At 44.2% G+C, this 21,227-nt stretch overlaps 1 protein-coding gene across 4 annotated transcripts in view; it reads left to right on the top strand.

The window, feature by feature from the left end:
* Mlh1 (mutL homolog 1) overlaps positions 1-20,895 on the top strand; it is a 34,771-nt gene extending 13,876 nt beyond the window's left edge. The window contains exons 9-19 of one of the 4 annotated variants that reach the window (XM_021206413.2): positions 1,206-1,318; positions 4,894-4,987; positions 6,884-7,037; positions 7,468-7,844; positions 9,213-9,361; positions 13,146-13,254; positions 15,767-15,830; positions 17,655-17,819; positions 18,354-18,446; positions 18,770-18,883; positions 20,077-20,895. In XM_021206413.2, the coding sequence (XP_021062072.1) occupies positions 1,206-1,318; positions 4,894-4,987; positions 6,884-7,037; positions 7,468-7,844; positions 9,213-9,361; positions 13,146-13,254; positions 15,767-15,830; positions 17,655-17,819; positions 18,354-18,446; positions 18,770-18,883; positions 20,077-20,244 (1,600 nt within the window). In that variant the 3' untranslated portion in view covers positions 20,245-20,895. Of the gene's footprint in view, positions 1-1,205; positions 1,319-4,893; positions 6,324-6,883; positions 7,038-7,467; positions 7,845-9,212; positions 9,362-13,145; positions 13,255-15,766; positions 15,831-17,654; positions 17,820-18,353; positions 18,447-18,769; positions 18,884-20,076 lie in introns of those variants that run through there. The other 3 variants (XM_021206412.1, XM_029543362.1, XM_029543361.1) reach the window with 3 other exon arrangements.
* The last annotated feature ends 332 nt before the right edge of the window (positions 20,896-21,227 follow it).

Here is a 21,227-nt window from a genome sequence, read left to right as displayed (position 1 = left end):
AGTGTACTTACTTATAATAAATAAATAAATCTTTAAAAAAAAAAAAAAAGATTCTTCCTGTGGAGCCAGTGGGGTCTGCCTTCCCTTTCCCCAATGTTTCAAAAGCATTAGCAATTGTCCTAATACTGGAATTCTCTTCCAAGAACAAACTTGTTCATTCTTTGAGTCAAACCAAGGGAACAAGTAGTTTGTTTGTTATCACACTTTTCTTTCTAATTAAATGTAAATGAGTTAATTATAAAAACTGTATTCCTAGAGCAAAGGAAGATCTCTGTTTTCTACAGGGTAGCTTTTAAGAGCTTTTGACAAGATTTTAAGACTGAGTACTAGTTGCCATGGGGCCCCATGATGTGTAAGAGATTAGACCTTGTCCCTAGAGAGCATTTCCAGAAGCAGGCTTACAGTCTGGCTTCCTGGGACACTGGAGAAGAAAGAGTTTGTGGGTCATTGTGTATGTGCAACCCTGCAGGCTGTGCAACCCTGCAGACTGCACTCTCCACCCAGGGACTCGGGGCGTACTGCAGGAAAAGCAGCCTCTGTCGATGCAGTAAAATGTAGTGAGTGCTGGAGTGATTTTTTTTTTTTTCCACAGGACTCAAGTCAGAAGGAAATGAGATAATTATGCCATCCATTAGCAAGTTGTGCTGATGCCTCAAAAGAAAAATAACAAGGCATGAAGGGGAAATCTCTTGAGATAGTGAAGAATGTGAAGACTACTGGGAGTTAACTGGCTGCCAGTAGGCTATTCTGAAAACTTAGGAAGAAATACGTGTGGCTTTTCAGAGAGACCGGCTCTTGTTTACCTGTTCTCAACAGCAAATACTCTTAGGAACCCATTATGACAATGATCAGTATAGTAAGGTTTCAGGTCAGCAGAGATGAGTTTTGAGGCTTAAAGCGTTGGGACTTAATTATGATAACAAAGTAAGGACTGGGGGCTTAGAGTAGTGCCCAGCACTACTCAGCACAAGTACTTGCAAACACTGAGTAGGTGGCTGGACAGAGAAGGGTAGGTAGTTGGATAGATGGATAGACAGATGTTGAGAATACTTATAGGGCCTCAGCTGAACCTAGTCTCAGGTTTTTTTTATGGGGCAAAGATGGTTTAATGGGAAGGAACCCTGTTTTTTACTATTGTGATTCTTTTTTGACATGTAAGATTTCTTGCGCTTTCAAAAGTCTCAAAATTTCTCTTTTCTAAACAGAGAACTGATAGAAGTTGGGTGTGAGGATAAAACCCTAGCTTTCAAAATGAATGGCTATATATCAAATGCAAACTACTCAGTGAAGAAGTGCATTTTCCTACTCTTCATCAACCGTAAGTGAGAAAGAACCAAGTGTCTACACAGAGAGCTGTATGGAACCCGAGAGTTCCTAACTCCCAGGGCAGTCACACATGGGGAGACTTCATTCCACAGTTTGGCCTGATTCGGAAGCCTCTGTAGTTTTTATCTTGTCTGCATTGCTGGCTGTCACACTCTGCTTCTTTACCTTGAGCAGTGTAGGCCGGATTGCCTCCTCTGTGCTGGCAGCACAGCCTTGCAAGCAGACCCTATTCTACCTCTAGGTTGCGCTGCTGTTCCACATGGTACAGCAGAAAATCAACACTTTAGTATAAGCATTGCCTTAGGGTTTTACTGCTGTGAATGGACACCATGACCAAGGCTACTCTTCTAAGGATAATGTTTAATTGAGGCTGACTTACAGGTTTAGAGGTTCAGTCCTTTATCATCAAGGCAGGATCATGGCAGCATCCAGGCAGGCATGGTGCAGGGGGAGCTGAGAGTGTCACATCTTCATCTGAAGGCCCACTAAGAGAAGTCTAACTCCCACATGGTTAGGGGGAGGGGTATCATTGACCACCCCCACAGTGACACACTTATAATAAGGCCACACCTACTCCAACAAGGCCACACCTCCTAATAGTGCCACTCCTGGGCCAAGCATATTCAAACTACCACGGGCATTGTCACTAAAAAGCTGAATCCTAAGAACCTTGAGAATTTTTCTTTTAAAGAATGAAATTTATGATACTAAGGATAATCCTAGAAATCAAGGAAGAAATTAAATTAGCTTGAAATTCTCTCCCAGTTCTTATCTCTCTGGTGACCTGTTATTTACATGATTTTTATTAAGCGAGTACTATTTGACTTTCAGATTCGTGTAGCTTAATAGTATATCACAAGAGTTTGATGTTGCTAGAGTCACAGTACCGCCCTGCCCCAGTAGTCAGAGCTCAGGGTCCTTTCAGACACAAGATACATCTTTCTACACATTTGACTTTCAATATTCTTACCTTCAAAGTCCTTTTATTTTTTTGGAACAAAATTGGAGTTTACTAAGAATCTGTTGAATAGAGATTTAAGATAAGTACTGAGAGAGTGAACGGGTATAGACTTGTAAGGTAAGTTTATTTTACGTGTGTGAATGTTTTGCCTCTCTGTAGGTTTATTCACCATGTGTGTGCCTGATGCTCTTGGAGGCAAGAAGTGGTTGATTCCCCTGGAACTAGAGTTAAGGATGGTTGTGAACCACTGTGTGTTATGAGACTGACCCAGGCCCTGCCTAGGTCCCCTTCTATTTCCATGTCCCAGTATTCTGTTCTATGCCACATCTGTCTTCCTAGGTCAGGTTACCTCTCTTAATATCACTTCAAGTTCCATTTATTTTTCTGTAAACTTGATGATTTTCCTTTATGACTTAATAAAATTCTGTTGTTTATGGACCACATTTCCATTATCCATTTATCTGGTGATAGCATGAGGCTGCTTCTGTGTCCTTGCTGGTGTGAATGGTGCAGCAGTGTAATGAATGTACAGTCTCTGTGGTGTGTCCTTGCTGTTGTGAATGGTACAGCAGTGTAATGAATGTACAGTCTCTGTGGTGTGTCCTTGCTGTTGTGAATGGTACAGCAGTGTAATGAATGTACAGTCTCTGTGGTGTGTTGTAGGCCCTTTGCCTTTATTGTAAAGCCATCATCATAACTCTAGTTGCTATCTTCTTTGCTTGCTATTGGAAATTGTATATTTTCTTCCTTTTTTAGCAGTAAGTGGCTATAAATCTCTTAAATTACACATCTTTAAACAAAATCTCTTTTATTTATTTTTATTTATGTGTGAGTGCAGTGCCTGCAGAGACCAGAAAAGAGTGTTGGATCCCTTAGAGCTGGAGTTGCAGGTGATTGTGAGCTGCCTGGTGTGAGTTCTGGAAACCAAACTCAGGTCCTATGTAAGAGCAGCACCAAGTGCTCAGCTGCTGAGCCACCTCCCTAGCCCTCACGTTATGTATAGTCTGATATTTTTGGTTTGGTTTGGTTTGGTTTTTGGATTTTTGAGGCAGGGTTTCTCTGTATAACAGCCCTGGAACCAGGCTGGCATCAAACTCCTAGAGATCCACTTGCCTTTGCCTCCTGAGTGCTGGGATTAAGGTGTCCACCACCACCTCCTGACTCATCATGTGTACTCTACAGCCATTGTTCAGAGCAATCCAGGAGCAGTTAGAAGAGGCCAACCACTCTTAGACACATTCTGCCTATACCGTTTATATTAGCAGGCATATTTCCTACTATATTAAGAAGTCGTAAGCCTAATAAATAATAAGGCTTGTCCCATGTCAGGCTTGGGAACAAGGTTTTCATTAGTTTTGTTCTAAGCATAAGAATAACAGCTTTAGGAGACAGTGTAAAGTCTCAACAGGTAAAGGCACTTATCAGCAAGCCTGATGACCTGAGTTCTGGTCTCAGGACCACATCTTAGAACTGACTCCTGCAAGTTGTCCTCCACATGTCCCTGTACCCCCCCCCCCCAAATAAGTATACTTAAGACTTTTTAAAAAAGAATAACTGCTTTATATCATACATGTTGACTATAGAGCAAACAAGCAAAAGTCAACCAAGTATCATTTGCCTGGCCTGCTCATATTTCTGCTGGGCTCATGAACCATAGTATGTGTTAATGCTGGCTAATTTGTTCATAATGGCAAAAAAGGCCAGCTTCCTAATCTGTCCTGTATATGCTCACCTAAGGACAGTGACAGCCGTCACTGTGAAAGCTTGCCCCATGTTCAGAGACCTCAGCAGATTTGCTTCATCTGTCTTGTTAGGTCCACCACCAGGCCTGTGTGGTCAGAGGCCACTGTGTGGTAAAGCACAGTGTGGTACTGTTAAAGGGGCTATGGATGTAGGGGTCACTCAAAAAAGAATAGTCTTGTCCCTGATAAAATTATCACTCTTGCTAGAAATACAAAGATGTGGCGTATTCTTGGCTGGCAGTTATTACGCTGTTCTTTAAAGACCGACTCAGGAGAAAGAACCTTCTGACAATAGAACGTCCCTTGTCTTTAGTTTTAACTTCTATCCTTTCTCTATTCCCTCTAAGCCTAGGTCTTAAATCATCTTAACCATGCATTGAGCTGTGTATACTGCCTGAGATGCTGGGGAGTTTGCTCTTAGCCTTTGTCATTTAGTATTGAACCCTCTGTAGATAAAGTTAGTGCTATCTTACCTCGCTGTGGATCACACACATCTCTCTGTAGGGCTGGACACTTGGGCTGGAGTTAGTTTATCTACCGCTATGGTTTCTCTCAGCAGTTGGCATGTGCGATTGGTGGATTGTGTCTTTGTGGATTGAAATGTCTGAGAGCTTCAGAAGGCCACTGACAGCAGTACTAACACACATGGGCTGATGGGAGGAAGGCAATCGAGCAGGCAGAACTGCACACCCCAAGCCTGTAGTGAGGTGCTGGAAAGTGGTGACAGATAAAGGGGGCTTTTGTTCCTGGACATCTGATAAGGTTGCCACTCCAGGGGTGACTTTATGGCCATGTGTGAGGATGCAGCTGTGACCTCATCTGAGGACAAGTGTGATGTGGTTAACTCTCCTTTTGATTTTTCAGACCGTCTGGTAGAATCAGCTGCCTTGAGAAAAGCCATAGAAACTGTATATGCAGCATATTTGCCCAAAAACACACACCCATTCCTGTACCTCAGGTAATGTAGCATCAGACCCATCAGGGCTCTGTGAAAGAGGTTGTCAGCCAGGGTGGGTCCTGGTCACTGCTCTGAAAGGATGCCACAGGAAAATGGCACCATTGTCACTCATTCAGAGACTCTGCTTCCTTCCACTTGGGTCAAGAAACAGCATCCTGCCCAGCAAGGACTCTTTAAACATTTTAAAAGATTCTTTTTCTTTGTTTATTTGATTTAGAGATAGGGGGTAAGAGAAAGAGAGAAGGAGTGAGAGAGCATGGGACACAGGACACAAGGAACACATGTGGAAGTCAGAGAATATGTTTCTAGAGTCGGGTTTTCTTTCCTCTTTACATGAGTTCTGGTCGACGGGCCTGTGGTAACTGCCTTTGCCTGCCTGCTTTCTTGTAGGTTCTTCCCTTAGCTTGGCAGATGCCAGTGGCTTCCTTAAGTACTATAGCAGCCATGCTTCATCATCACACATACTTGAGGGCTTGCCTGATCTAGACCAAACCCCACACAGTCTTTATATCTTGTGCTTGTCTGAAAAGCCTCTCTAAAAATCAGCATGAAGACTGACCGTTCTCTGCAACACAGCTGCACAAGGGCCCAGTACATACTGAAATCTTTCAAGTTTGAAACCTTAGCTTTCTGGAAGAAACTATGTTGGAAATTTAATTCTCAGCTGAGCCTTCTGGGACATTCCTATGAACCCGGTGTTTTGGACAATTTTAAGTTTCTAGGCCAGTATAACAAGACCCCGTCTCAAAAAGAAAATTTTCTTCGTTCTGTTCTCACTGAAATGAGAGAAAAAGTTAAAAGTCATGTTAAAATTGGTTTTTAGATGAGAGCAGACATATTATGGCCATGGACGAAGAGTAGTTTTTATATTTAATGTACAGTTGTTGACTCCATCATGTGTTTCCTTGCTGGGTAATAAATCTATAGTGCCATCAGTATGTTCTGTACCAGGCAGGATCTAAATAGGAGGTAGAGAACAAGGAAAGTTTAATGAAGAAATTAATACTGAAGTCAAGTACCAGAGGGTTAAATAGTGAGAGATCAATGACAGGAACAACAGATGCAGAGAGCAGCCCTTCCCCGGGGCTGAGGTATTATAGAGCCTCTCGCATTCTGGTCTTCACCACCCTGTTGCTGAGATAAGGTCCTGATGAGAGAATGTGCCTGTGGCTTGCTGCACCAGGGAGAAGTGCATGAGGCAGTCCTGGGCACTGTACTGGAATTTGCTGTGGGGGGAACTGTATGAGAAGAAACTGCTGTTGAGCTTTGTGTGCGAGACCCCTCCTGTTGTCCCTGTAGTGCCCTCTACTGACAGAGCTTCATAATGCAAAGCAGGGTTAGAGCTCTGAGTTGACTAGAGTCCTGCATCATCTGAGAAGTGAGGGAAGGGACAGCTTGATAGTTACCCTGTCTTTAGAGCTGAGAAAACATTCAGCGATGTCTTTAGAGCTGAGAAAACATTCAGAGATGTTGGCTACTTGCCTGAGGTCACATAATACAGCACTTCTGCTGACAACTGGCATGCAGTAACTAACACACACGCACGCACATACACACACACACACACATACACACACACACACACACACACACACGCACACGCACGCACACATGCACACACAAGATGCCTTGCATGAACTTAATTCCCACTGTAACTCTGGAGTTAGGAGACCTGCTGTGTCCAATATATAAATGATGCTAAGGCCAAGGACAGTGATGCAAGTCCCCAAAAGCCACACATTTCCTGAGTACCAGAGATAGCATGCAGTCTCTCTGACTTAATCTTGAGGTGTGAGGCCATGGTGATTCAGCCTTTTCCATGTTGTCTAGTCGTCACATATCACCACATGTAGATTTTTTTTTCCATCTCTTGTGGCCTTTCTCTCTTCATGCTAGTTTGGAAATCAGCCCTCAGAATGTGGACGTCAATGTACACCCCACCAAGCACGAAGTTCACTTTCTGCACGAGGAGAGCATTCTGCAGCGAGTGCAGCAGCACATTGAGAGCAAGCTGCTGGGCTCCAATTCCTCCAGGATGTATTTCACCCAGGTGAGGGTGTCTGCCTCCACCATCTTTCTGAGCCTGCACTGCTTTGAAATGTGCTCCACATCAGGAAAACTTAGAATTTTTGTTATAACCTTGAATTGTCTTCATATTTCTTTGATAGTTTCTTTCAGTAACACTTTCTGTGGGATTTATGTATTTGAGTGTGTCTCTGTGTCTATGTCTGTGTGTGTTTTACCATAAAAAAAAAAATAGCATCTTTTTATAGTAGAAAAATAGTCAAAATATAAGAACTTTTCACATTTCATTTTAACCTAATTTTAAGATTATAAGAACTTTGCTTAATTCTTGAATGTTATACTGTGATGTAACACCATCTGGCTCTGATGTCTTTGTCCACTGCTGTTCTGTTTTGGGATCTGGACATTTATGTGCTAAAAACTGGCCTTTTTTATTCTTTTCTCTTTTGAAACAGACCTTGCTTCCAGGACTTGCTGGTCCCTCTGGGGAGGCAGTTAAGCCCACGACAGGTGTGGCTTCCTCGGCTACTAGTGGAAGTGGCGACAAGGTCTACGCTTACCAGATGGTCCGTACGGACTCCCGGGACCAGAAGCTTGACGCCTTTCTGCAGCCTGTAAGCAGCCTTCAGCCCAGCCAGCCCCAGGACCCTGTCCGAGGAGACGGGACAGAGGGCCCTCCTGAAAAGGCCATGCGGAAGGACGAGGAGATGCTTGAGCTCCCAGCCCCCGCTGAAGCAGCTGCTGAGAGCGAGAACTTGGAGAGGGAATCAGTGATAGGGACTTCAGACGCAGCACAGAAAGCCGCACCCACTTCCAGTCCAGGCAGCTCCAGGTATGGCCTCCTGTGGTCCTCACTAAAACTCTTCCTGCAGGTTCTCCACAAGTCAATTGCTCCTTCTACTCTACTGGGGCAGTGCAGTGGCCTTATTTACTGTCTGCATTGACAGTGGCTCACGTAGTTTCCTGTGAGAGTCCTTAAATGTCTACGGTTTTATATTTTTGTTAATACATCAGCAGGCACAGAGATGTAGCCTCTGTTTTTAATACAGCCTTGACATCAGAGATGACTGAAGAGAGGAGCCTAACATGGCTCTTGCATCCTGCCACAGCTGCTGCTGGTCCTTCAGAAGGAGCCTGGTTTACAGGATTCCCTCGAGTAAACAAACGAGCTTGTGGGGAAAGAGTCATGAAAGGATCTGGAGGCAAGAGGCTGTCATTTAACCTTGAACATTTCTAGTGCATGCTCTACAAGTTCACATTCTGAATCTCTGGGAGACTCGGAAGGTGGCCAGGCTTCATGTCATGAGCTGGTATTGACCCTAGTACTCAATTTAAAACCACTTGCCCGACTTGCATGTTCTCTTAGAGGTGCTAGCAGGAACTCTGGCACTGAAATGAACATTGTACCTAGACATACTGCTTAACTCCAGTTGATCATTCCTTTACTGTCTAAGCAAGACAGCATCCAAGCAAGTTTTCCCATAGAATGAAATGATGCAGGTATTTTTCAAGCATGGGTACTTTATATGTATTATCTTATTTAATGCTCTTAGCCTGATGGGGAATATTTCATTTGTTCATCATTTGGGGAATTGAGTGCTATTTATCACAGAGCAGTCAAACACTTTAAAGCAATAATAGGTTGTATTGCTTATCCTGAAGCCTCAAGGCTTCCCACTGCACACATGAGCCTGCATGTCACTACAGTACGATAGCCAAGTGACTCGTGGGTGGCCTGGTTGGCTGAGCTTCCATCCTTTTACTGCCTTTGGTGTTCCTCAGCCTAGGAGATGCTGGACTCTTGTCATTCATGTCTCAGCTCAAGTGTCACCTTTCCCAAAGTCTTTTGTCTTAGTTACTTTTCTATTGGTGTAAAGAAACAGCATGACCAAGGCAACTTATAAAAGAAAGCATATAAGGGCTTCCACATAATTCAGATGATTAGTCCATGATCATCATGGCAGGAAGCATGACTGAGGCTTGACAAGGTCAGTTTCCTTGCTCAAAGGCCTTGAGATCTGAGTGTTGTCAGACAAGCAATGTGACACAGGACATCGGCTGGTCTACCATGGCACAGCTGTGTAGATGCAGCCATGGCAGGAAGAAGCTGCTCCTTTCTCCAAAGTACAACCCTTACATTTAGCTGAGTTATATATAAAATGCAAGGATAACAACCTGTCAGTTCTTCTCTTCATTGCAGAAAGAGACACCGGGAGGACTCTGATGTGGAAATGGTGGAAAATGATTCCGGGAAGGAAATGACAGCTGCTTGCTACCCCCGGAGGAGGATCATTAACCTCACCAGCGTTTTGAGTCTCCAGGAAGAAATTACTGAGCGGGGCCATGAGAGTACGTGAGTGCTGAGATCTGTGGCCGTGAGTGAGGGCTTTGCAAATGCAGACAGCACCCAGGTTGTCAGGTGGGCACGGCCTCATGCTGCATGGGCAAGCTATTTTTCCTTATACAGAGGAAGAACTGTTCTCTACAGGAAGAGAAGGGGGACATAATCTATTGATTTTAAGCAGAATTAACTGGTATTTCTATTAACGGAAGGGTTGACTATAATGTTCATTGCAGAAATTTCTGTTTTGTTTCTGTTATTGCTAAAAGCAGCATTGTGAATGAGCAGCAAAGTCCTTATCCTGCCAGATGGGGTATGGTTAGCTGGGGGTGGACAGGTCCTGCCGCTGGCTCAGTTCAGATCCTGGACTCCACTGCCGCTGTGTGACCTCACACTGGAGCTGGTCTTTGCCTCAGAAAGTAGTAGTATTTATCCTAGAAGATCACCAGACTGATTAGAAGTAACTGATAAGACACCTACTTAAAAACATGGGATATTTTTATATCCTGAACGCTGATAAGTCCCTGTCATCCTTAGAAATAGCTTTTGAGAATAGTTGGGTGCCAGACTTCATCCTAGTCCTGTTACTATAGGAAACTAGCTGCATGCTCTTCAGAGGATAGGGTCAGGGGTGTAAGCAGGTGTGTAAGGAGACTGGCCACACCTTAGGAGGTACGAATGTTCCGAGTGTAGGGTAGTGTGCAGGCTCCAGGTGGCAGTTCTGCTTGAGTCTGTCATCTAGCCATGATCTTTCTGGTTTCATCTGTCAGGAGTAAACCCAAAAGGCAGCAGTGTGGGTTAAAGCACTCATTACAAGGCTTGATTGGCAACCTGAGTTTGATCCTTGGTACCCACACAGAAGAAAGAGAAAACTAACTCCTGAAAGTTGTCCTCTACACACCCACACACCCACGCACCCACACACACACACACACACACACAAGAGGGGAAGAATGAAAATAAGTCAATTTCAATATTTTTATAAATTATATATTATGACCATCTGGATTGTAATCATCTTGTTTGAGACAGGGTCTCACTGTTAGCTCAGGGTGGCCCACATTAGCCTGGGTTCTCAGCTCTGCTCCCGCCTTCTAGAGCTGGGATTGCAGGGCTGCACCAGCACACCTGCCTCCTTGATTAATTTTTGAAAAGGCTATAGAGCTCAGGAATAAAGTGGCACTGTCCCCTCTAACCCCAAACCTTCTCCAACTACTGCTCTACATCAGCCTCTTCATTTCCTGTCTCAATCACCATCATGTCACACGGGAAGGCCTGAACTTGGTATCATAAATTGCTCTAGGTCTGTCTGTCTTTGCCTCCTCCACCCACCCCTCTGTCACTCTGGCATGCTACATGTAATGCACAGCATCTTCCTGTGACTGGGCTTCTGCCCACTGTACGCGTTGCCAGTTGGCTTCTGAGTTTTATTTCCATGAAATGTGCTGCGGTTGTTCTTTTCTTGTATTGCTTTCCAAGCTGGGAGCTCTTAAAGCAATTGTAAATACTAGATGAAGGCAGGGTGCTGTCCGATCTGTTTAGCAGTACTCCTCCTGAGCTGAGCTTTCTTTATTGGTGCTGAGAGTATGTCAAGACCCACAGTCTCAATTTTGAAGTAGGGTATAAGGCTTTGCTTTGATATAAAAGAAGGATTTTGTCTATTTTGGTCTTTGCAGAATGGAGGAAAACACATAGGAGAAACTGAGGCTAGAGAAGTGTTTCAGATGGGGTGAAACGCAGTCCTTGAAGTCCTGTGAAAAAGGGCCTGTGCTGGACCAGCAGACATGGAGTCTGCTTTCCTGCTGGCTGAGCCCCACCCCACCCCACAGTAACTGGAGATGGATAGAGAAGGCTATGCATGTTCCTCTTGGAAACTCTGGCCTCATTTCAAGTGACTCCACTGCTCTTTCCCCTCCAGTGGGTCATTAGCCAAGATTATCTGATGTTCTCCAGCTTTAAAAATAATCATTCCATCCACATAAAGCATCCTGTAAAGACATGGTGTTTCCAGTAGAATGGGGGAACTGCTGCGCTTATTGCATAGACGAAGACAGCAAGCCTCTGTATGAGACATCGTTACAGACCCTACACAGCCATGACAACTCACAAACATATCAGCAACAGCAGTGACAGGTCGAGTTCTGTTTCCTCAAAATCACTTTTTTTTTTTTAAAGATTTATTTATTGTTATAGGTAAGTACACTGTAGCTGTTTTCAGACACACCAGAAAAGGGCATCAGATCTCATTACGGATGGTTGTGAGCTACCATGTTATTGGTGGGATTTGAACTCAGGACCTTTGGAAGAACAGTCAATACTTTTCTCCGCTGAGCCATCTCTCCAGCCTCCAATATCACTTCTGTTTGAAACTCCAGGTTGATAATGGTTTTTCTTGGGTATTGAAGGTAGTACTCTTATTTTATGATTTCTACTGTTAAAAATTCAGCTGTGAATCACATATTTAATACTCATGGTCAGCCCTCTTTTCTGAGTTCATTTAAGTGTTCTTTTATCCTCATGTCTTCTCTTTGACTTTCTAGGCTGAATTGTGAGAATTTTTTTGTGCCCACTGACGTTGTCTAGTGTGTTGCCTGCCTTTGTTTCAGCAGCAGACAGTTCTCCATGTTAAGAAGTCCAACCCAGTTCTTCTGAGTCCTGCTTACATTTGCAGTCATGTGCTGCTGAGATCCTCAGTGCTCTGAAGGTGCTCCTGTTCCTGCTCTGTCTACAGTCCTTCTGTGCTCGTTTCTGGACTCTGAATCTTGGTTCCCTGTTTCCCTTTCATAATAACACACACACACTCACACCACACACATAGCTGCTACTTACTAGTTCTTTATCTTGGGGAATTACTTGGAGCCTGCTATTAATTTAACCCAAAATCTCCAATAGGGTTCTCAGGTAACCTGCCTTTAAACCATTCAAAGATCAGCTGATGGCTATACACCCAGGATGTCAAGGGCTTCTCTCCTTTCTTTACTGTTAGCACAAAGACATCAAGTGATTGAATAGACATGGATTTATGTGAGGGTGCAGTCCTTGGAATTTCACCTCCAACAGTGGGCATTGATCTTTCAGGCCCCCATTTCAGTTCTTATCTTGTCCTTTTACACTGCCACAGCCTATAAATACTCAAGTGCCCAACTCTGGAGAAGCCTTTCACTCTAGACAAAGCTGGCTCTCATCACATTGCTGGCTTCCCTCTTTGCCTTTCATTTTGACCCTTAGCCTTTTAGTATATATATTTTTCTTTTATTCAGTTTACGTCCCCATCACAGCTCCCCTCCCTCCTCTCTTCCCAGTCCTACCCTTACAAATCCCTTTCCCCATTGCACCGTCCCCTTGGATACAACCCCACCCGAGACCTTCCAGTCCCAGCAGGACTGAGACCCAATAAGGCATTCAAGATAGGGGAAAGGGATTCAGTGGCAGGGAACAGAGACAGAGACAGCCCCTGCCTGACTTGTTAGAGGACCCACAGGAAGAACAAGTTGTGCATTTGCCACAGAGGTATAGAGGGGTCTAAGTCCAGCTCCTGCATGCTCCCTGGTTAGTGGCCCAAGCTCAGTGGGCCCCCGTGTCCTAGGTTAGTTGACTCTGTAGGTCTGGTTTCTCTTCAGATTATATAAATCTTTCGCCTTTTGCATCTTAAGAGGTGGATTGTTTTATTCCATATTTGGTTTCTTTGAACAGGAGCCTAGTTGATGCAACTTTACTCCTGTGGGACTTGAGGTGTGAAGAGGTCTTTACTACGGTTCCATTCCTTACATGGATTGGTTTATTTGTTTCTAGCTCTCCGGGAGATGCTCCGAAACCATTCCTTTGTGGGCTGTGTGAATCCTCAGTGGGCCTTGGCCCAGCACCAGACCAAGCTGTACCTCCTCAACACTACCAAGCTCAGGTACATCTCTGTGTGAAAGCAGCACAGCCACCACAAGAGCGCCTCGGGACAGGCACCAGTGCTGGAGGGGGGAGGGGCCAGTGAAGTGACTGGAAAGGATATTATTAGCCTTAGAGTCCAGCTATGAGTTCAAATCCAAGGTTGACTGTTTCCCATTTACATCTTTTCTATTCTGTATTTAATGTATCTAACCTATACATAGGTTAGTAAGACTCAATTTGATTGGGATTTTGTAGGGATAAATAACTTGAGAAGCCCAACTCTTGGCTCAGCACTCAGTAAACATTAGCTAAAGACCAGATGATGAGGGCGTCATGCTGTTAGAGATCTGGTGTCTCATATGTGCAACAGAGTTGTGGAGAGGCAGTAGAAGGAAGCCCATGCTTCTCCCTGGCATGGCAATGCAGCCACCAAAGTCAGGTATTGCACTACATAGGAAGGGCAAGTCCAGTAGTGCCATTTATCCTGTTTAAACCTGGGGACATCTTAATTGTTTGCAGGGACTTTAGATCTATTGCATCTAGAGCTTGTAGTAAGTATACCCTCAAATAGATGATGTATATGGGAGGATGCCGCTGCCTCATGTCCAGCTCATTGTTTATCTACTCTGGAACTTCTAAGTATTTCTGTGACCTTAAGGTACTTCTTGGTCTTCTAAATAGAACAGACACTGTACACTGCATGGACATGGCAAATGAACTACAAATTTATCTGCTATCTCTAGTCTAGAAGCAGCCCCCATCCTAAAGCTCACTGCCGGCACGGTACCTGCTCCGGAATCAGGGTGATTTCTCGAGTTGGGGGCCTTTGGGTCATAGTGCTGAGTCTCATTGCTTGTTCAGCTTATTAGCTCCTTTTCTCATTCCTGTGACCAAATATATGGCGAGAAGCAACTTACAGGAAGATAGGTTTATCTGGGCTCCATTTTTGAGGAGAAGCGGTCTGTTGTTGTAGGAAAGGCGATGTGATGAGAGCACCTCTGGCTGCTGTGGCCAGAGCATGAGTTGGCTGGGTCCCTGACCTCTGGTCCAGGAGCAGAGAGCTCAGCCACAGCTGGTTCTGCCCTTACGGCCTTGCTCTGTCAGTTGCACCCCAGTCACAACAGTGTGCATGAGCTGGGTTGTTGGGAACTCTCTTCTCCCTGCTTTGGCTTTTCTAGCACTCATGAGTGTGTGGCTTGCATGTCTCTACAGCTTACCTGTGTGCAGCTTCGGTGATCTCACAGTAGCAGTCAAGGCTAGAACCCAAACTGCAACTCCTTACTGACATGACATCCCTAATTTGAAATCCAAAATGATTTAGTATAGCAAATCTCAGACGACGTTAGTATTGGACCTAGAAAACAGTGAGCTTTCGTGGCTTGTGTCATTTACCTGAGTGTGGTCCTTTCTCATCCCTTAATAGCTAGCCTTCCTGTTCTTTCTACATGTTAAATTGTATCCACATGTACTTTGTTTACATATTTATACTATAGGTTAGGATCTGCATATGAGGAAGAACATGTGGTTTTAATTAGTAATTCAGTAGACCTACTTAATAGCTGTTCTTGGACTATTGTCAGCCAGTACAACATACTAATTCAAATATCAGTGCACTTCCAGACATGGGGTGTCTTAGTTAGGGTTTTACTGCTGTGAACAGACACCATGACCAAGGCAACATTATAAGGACAATATTTAATTGGGCCTGGCTTATGGGTTCAGAGGTTCAGGTTATTATCATCAAGGCAGGCACATAGCAGCATCCAGGCAGGCATGGTGCAGGAGGAGCTGAGAGTTCTACATCTTCATCTGCTAGTGGAAGACTGACTTCCAGTCAGCTAGGGTGAGGGTCTTAAAGCCCATTCCCACAGTGACACACCTACTCCAACAAGGCCACACCTCCAAATAGTGCCACTGCCTTGGCCAAGCATATTTAAACCATAACATGGGCAAATACCTGCAATCCAGCACTTGTCAAGTGTAGGTAAAGAATGATTGTAAGTTCCAGATCAGGCTACATAGCAAGACCTTTTCTCCTACCTCCCACACCCCCCAGCAGTGCAGGATAGCCCTGCCTTAGGGTTCGCTTCTGATGATTCAGGAAAGCAGTGCCCTTTCTGTACTCCATAAACGTTTTCACCTACACACTTTCTGTGGTGCTAAGGGTAAAACCTAGGCCTTCATATGCTAGCAAACACTCCACCCTATGGTGTTGAATGGTGAATTGTCAAAGGTGATCTCTAGTGCTCTTCATTAACTGGGGGAACAGTAAACAAAGAGTGTCTTAAAATTCATTGCCAGTGTCTGAAGCCTTTTACAGCCTAGAGAGGAGATGAGCCAGACTTAGTAATTGAACTTGTCCAGGAGAGATGGCTGCAGAGACCTGGCAGGAGTCAACATGGGGAATCCCAGTCCTTTGCATAGAGAGGACCTCCTTAGCCAGGCAGCAGCATCTTTGTCCCATTCTGCCCTTGCTGCTCGGCTTCAAGCACACATTCATTTTTCTTAAAGTCTTTCATTTTTATTTTCAGTGAAGAGCTGTTCTACCAGATACTCATTTATGATTTTGCCAACTTTGGTGTTCTGAGGTTATCGGTAAGTTTCTTTCCTCCTCACTTTTTTTTTTAAAAAAGATTTATTTATTTATTTTATGTATATGAGTACACTGTATCTGTACAGATGGCTGTGAGCCACCATGTGGTTCCTGGGAATTGAATTCAGGACCTCTGCTCGTTCCAGCCCCGCTCGCTCTGGCCCCGCTTGCCCAAAGATTTAATTATTATTATATGTAAGTATACTGTAGCTGTCTTCAGACACACCAGAAGAGGGCATCAGATCTCATTATGTATGGTTGTGAGCCATGTGGTTGCTGGGATTTGAACTCAGGACCTCTGGAAGAGCAATCAGTGCTCTTAACTGCTGAGCCATCTCTCCAGCCCCTTCCTCACTTTTGAAACTGCACCTGGTCATTTCTCAGAATATGAGCTATAAAGTGATATCCTATTTAGCAAAATGTTAACTTCCCAAGGTTTGTTAGGAATATCTGGACCATATTATTTGCAATGAAGTTTTTGTGGTTGAATCTTTTCAGGGGAATAGCCAGCTTAAGTAAATGCTTATTATAGAAGTTACTACATATTTACTTTACTTGAAATTACAAGTAGAAATATTCTGTAAAACCATGCCAGAACAGGGATGGGGTGTGTGTTTGCTTTTCTTTATTTTGTGGCACTGTAGTAGGTACAGACTCTGCCATGGAACTTTACTCTGGACCTCTAACAGTTTTAGTCCATCTATTTCAAATGGTTTTGGTGCCTAATTTTAATTCAGCCTTTTGAAAGTTTGATTAGGATTGTATTTTCATCTGTGGATCACTTTTGAGAAAAGTTGTTTTATTAATGTTTCACTCTTTTATAAGTGCCATGCATGGCAACTTAACAGTTTCAATTCCTGATGTTTATTGCTAGATTATAAATGCACTAACCAGTTAAGCAAAACTGCTAGTTTGGATAGAGCCTTTGTAGAGTCTGTTTTTCTACATAAGTGGTTATAATATTGAGATGAAGGCAATTGTCCCTCTTCACACCTAGTTTTGATGCCCGCCCTTTGTCTTGAAGGCTTGCCATCCAGGGCTAACTAAAGTGGCAAGAATGGAAGCCCTTCTCTTTTTCTGATCTCGAGGGAATGGATCACACTTTTTGTTGTTGAGTATGCCAGTAGCTGGGAGTGAATTTTTGTGGATGCCCTTAGGAAGTTGGGGAGATTTTTTTTTTCTTTTTAATTTAGTAATAGACATTGAAATTTTTTCAAATGGTTTTTCTTCCTCTAAGATATGATTTTTAATTTTTAGACTATTAATATGGTGAAATATATCGACTAGTTTCTATGTTTAGTTAAGCCAATCTTGTACTCCTGGGTGAACCCTGCTTAGTTACATGTTACCAGATTTCATTTCCTAACGTTGTATTTATAAGTTTTATGTCTGTGTTCATGAGTGTTACTAGTCTGTCATTTTTGTATTGTATGTGTCATTTTAGTAGAAGAGTGGCCCTCAAAGGAATTGTAAGCTTGCCTTTACCATTTTTCTGGAAAAGTTTTTAGGGTTGGTATTATTTACTCATTGTTTAGAACAGTCTGAGCGTGAAGGTTTCATGATAGGAAATTTGTATTGAGATTCAAGATCTTGCTGTGAAAGCTTTTCAGGTTGTCTCTTGTTCGAGTGTGGACAGTGTCAGGCATTGTTCCTGGGTGGAGGCCAGAGGACAGTGTCAGGCATTGTTCCCCAGGGACCATCCCCTCATCTTGTTTTCTGACATTGTTTTGTTTTTGACCATCTCCGATGATGCTCTGTATCTGAACTGAGTCAGTCTGACAGGCTCAAGCTTCCCACCTGATCCCTACATTCTTGCTTCTTCCCAGGAAGCAGCACCACTCTTTGACCTCGCCATGCTGGCCTTAGACAGTCCTGAAAGTGGCTGGACAGAGGAAGACGGCCCGAAGGAAGGGCTTGCAGAGTACATTGTTGAGTTTCTGAAGAAGAAAGCGGAGATGCTTGCAGACTATTTCTCTGTGGAAATCGATGAGGTGAATATAGCCATCTGAATGTCTTTGGGTTATCTTTAAATTGATGAGGTGTGGAGGGAGGGGGGTCGTTTGGTGTTATTTTTCAGATAAGAGTCAAGTCCCTAGGTTGGAACAAAAAGGCTGGCCTCCCCTCAGAAGCAGCCTGTATCTGTCATACATGGTATCTCCTCCATTTCTCTTTTGCACTGGACATCACACAGCCATACTATTCCATCCATCCTGCTGTTCCCTCTTGAAGGACTCTTCCACGAGGGAAAGCTGAACCCCAGTCATTAAAGGCCACAGCGTAAATGAAACTCTAACGCTCGCTCTATTTCTTCCTCTTACCCTTGTTCTTTGGGGCTTCCTGTTCTGACATTTGCAAGCAAATCCAGAAGAAAGAGTTCTTCTCAACCATGCTCTTTAAATGCTGTCAGCTCAGTGTCCGTCCTACAGCCTGCAGTCCAAGGCTTGGAGAAGCCAGAGACATGGAACCTATCAGCCATAGTGCCATTATTTCTTACCCACCTTTCTTGGCCTTCTCCCCACAAGCAGGAAGGGAACCTGATTGGATTACCTCTTCTGATTGACAGCTATGTGCCGCCTTTGGAGGGACTGCCTATCTTCATTCTTCGACTGGCTACTGAGGTACACAGCAGCAGATGCTAAATAAGCTGTGTGTGTGTGTGTGTGTGTGTGTGTGTGTGTGTGTGTGTGTGTGTGTGTGTGTGTGTGTGTGTACTGGAGGGAGAATTCCTTCATTTGGAATGGAAAAGATTAAAAAGAAAAAACCCACAGCTAAGGGCCCCATCAACCCATCCCTCTAGTCATCCCAATACTTAGCAGTCAGGTCTTAGTGCCAGAAAAGCCACGTTCCTTCCTTTTTAACTTTTAAGTCTGTGACCTGTTCAGAAATGAAATGTTAAAGCACTGAATCGAACGCTTGCCTTGTATTGATTTTTGTGGACCAGGTGAATTGGGATGAAGAAAAGGAGTGTTTTGAAAGTCTCAGTAAAGAATGTGCTATGTTTTACTCCATTCGGAAGCAGTATATACTGGAGGAGTCGTCCCTCTCAGGCCATCAGGTACTGTGGTAATGTAATGTACATTGGCATCCAGGACTGGGGTAGGTCTCGTGACTTTAGGGTATGGGACTTAAATCATGTCTAAAATCCTATCGGCTCACTTTATATTGACAAAGTTCAAACAACAGCCCTCAACTTTTCTTTGTAAGCCCAGAAATTTGCATATGGTTAATGTTGGCTTTGAACTCCTGCTTCAGTCTCCTAAGTGCTGAGATTATAGCGTATATCAGCACACCCAACTTTTTACAATGGTCAGCTTTTATTTGTGAACATTTCTGCTGGACTAGAACATAGACTTCCAGAATGATCTGAGAACCTGTCAGATACACAGTGGTGCATATGATATCAGAATGAAAAGGAGATATTAGGCCAGAGTGCTCTAAGCCAGCAGCTCTGTAGGTATCAGTGTTAACCCCAAGTCTTCAGATGCTGGGCCAGCCCTCAGTCTACCTCAGCTCTCCCTGCTTTGCATCTGACTTCTTCCTTCCTTACTAGGAAGGCAGTGTGTACCATCCCTCTCAGGCCAGCCTGAGAGAGAGCCTGGCTTCTCCTGCTGTCACTGTATTCAGTCAGATGGGAGTGCTCATGCACATTTCACAAGGAGGGGGAGACTCTGGACTTTCTAAGAGTCAGGAGTGATGGTGAACTCTGTTGCCTGACCATCACTAAGTCAGTTGGTGCTCAGGGTTTTCAGTGCATACAGTGGTGAACAGAAATTAGCCCTGGTTCCAGGCGGAGGCCCCAGGTGGGGAAGGGGAAGCACAGAAAGGCTGAGCTTATTCGATAGGAACCAGAGGGTGGGAAACATTTTGTTTGTAAGGCATCCAAGGGTTACACTGAGCAATGGTGAGGCAAGTTTACCCTCCGTGGGGTCAGAACAGAGCTACTTTAAGACACCCCAGATTTGGTGTGGAGCTATGATCCAGGAGCCAGACTCAGAAATGTTAGGAAGAGGAGATAAAGGTCCCTTCCATAGGCCATGCTCCCTCAAAACAGTTGCTTCCTTTGCTTCCTTACAAACTTTGTTTCTTCTGCTCGGCCCTGTGGAATATGAAGACTGTCCTGCAGAGGCTGCTTCATAAGCTTTGCACACACACACACACACACACACACTCACCACCGAGACCTTTCCAGGCCCAGTGCCTGTCTTGTCATTATGTGGGGAGATAAGTAGTATGTCCTATATTTTCCAGAGTGACATGCCTGGCTCCACGTCAAAGCCCTGGAAGTGGACTGTGGAACACATTATCTATAAAGCCTTCCGCTCACACCTCCTACCTCCGAAGCATTTCACAGAAGATGGCAATGTCCTGCAGCTTGCCAACCTGCCAGATCTATACAAAGTCTTTGAGCGGTGTTAAATACAATCATAGCCACCGTAGAGACTGTATGACCATCCCAGGCGAAGCCTATGGTACTGATCTGGAAGCCACAGGACAGGACACTTGGTTTCCAGTGCTCACTGTTGCTCTGTATCCCAGTACTGCTGCTACAACTTAATGTACTTCACCTGTGGATGGGCTGCAAATAAACTCACGTGTGTTGGTGTAATTTTTATATAACCACACATTGGAAAACTTTCTAAATGATTTTCACCTAGTAAGTACTGGGTAGAGTTGAAGATGTCAGGAAGAAGTTTGAAAGCCTCTGGGCACTGAGGAGGCATTTCTACACACACTCTTAAAAAGGCTCTTCAGGTTTCCCAAATCATGGTGTGATGGTGTGGTCTGGAAAGCTGCTGTCTGATACCAAGTTTCATCAGTTCAGATTCCTTTCAAAGAATCCCTGGAGCAGCAATTTCTGAGAAGTCCGTGTCCATGTCTTAGGTTTCCTGCATCTCATCCCTCAAGGTTCAGGCTTAATTAAATCCATCTGAAAACTTCCTTAGCTCCAGTTTTACTTTAAAAACAAAAAAAGCCAAGGTTGGGCACTGTGCATGTCTTGACCCCAGCACTTGGGAGGCAGAGACAGGTGGATCTATGTGCTCGAGGTTAGCCAGGGCTACAGAGTGAATTCCAAGCAAATTGAGACTACATAGTGAGATTCTGCCTCAAAATAAATAAATAAATAGATAGATATAAAGTCTAGAACATGTATGGTGGTCTTGTCAGTTGATGGGATTTAGAGTACCTAGGAAAGATGCTTGGGCGTGTTTATGACTGTTTCCAGAGCAGATAACTGATTACGGAAGGCTTATCCTCCAATTGGCAGGAACCACTTCTAACAGTCTGGGTATGAGAAGATTGCAGGAAAACAGTGCACACCTGCCTGTCCCACCCTGATGCTGCCATCAGACTCTTAATGTCTTTGCCCGCCAAGGTGGACCTGGTACCAAGGCTCCATG

Source organism: Mus pahari, chromosome 10 (assembly GCF_900095145.1).
Source record: "Mus pahari chromosome 10, PAHARI_EIJ_v1.1, whole genome shotgun sequence".
Lineage (NCBI taxonomy): Eukaryota > Metazoa > Chordata > Mammalia > Rodentia > Muridae > Mus > Mus pahari.
This window is presented reverse-complemented; position numbering and strand designations above follow the sequence as displayed.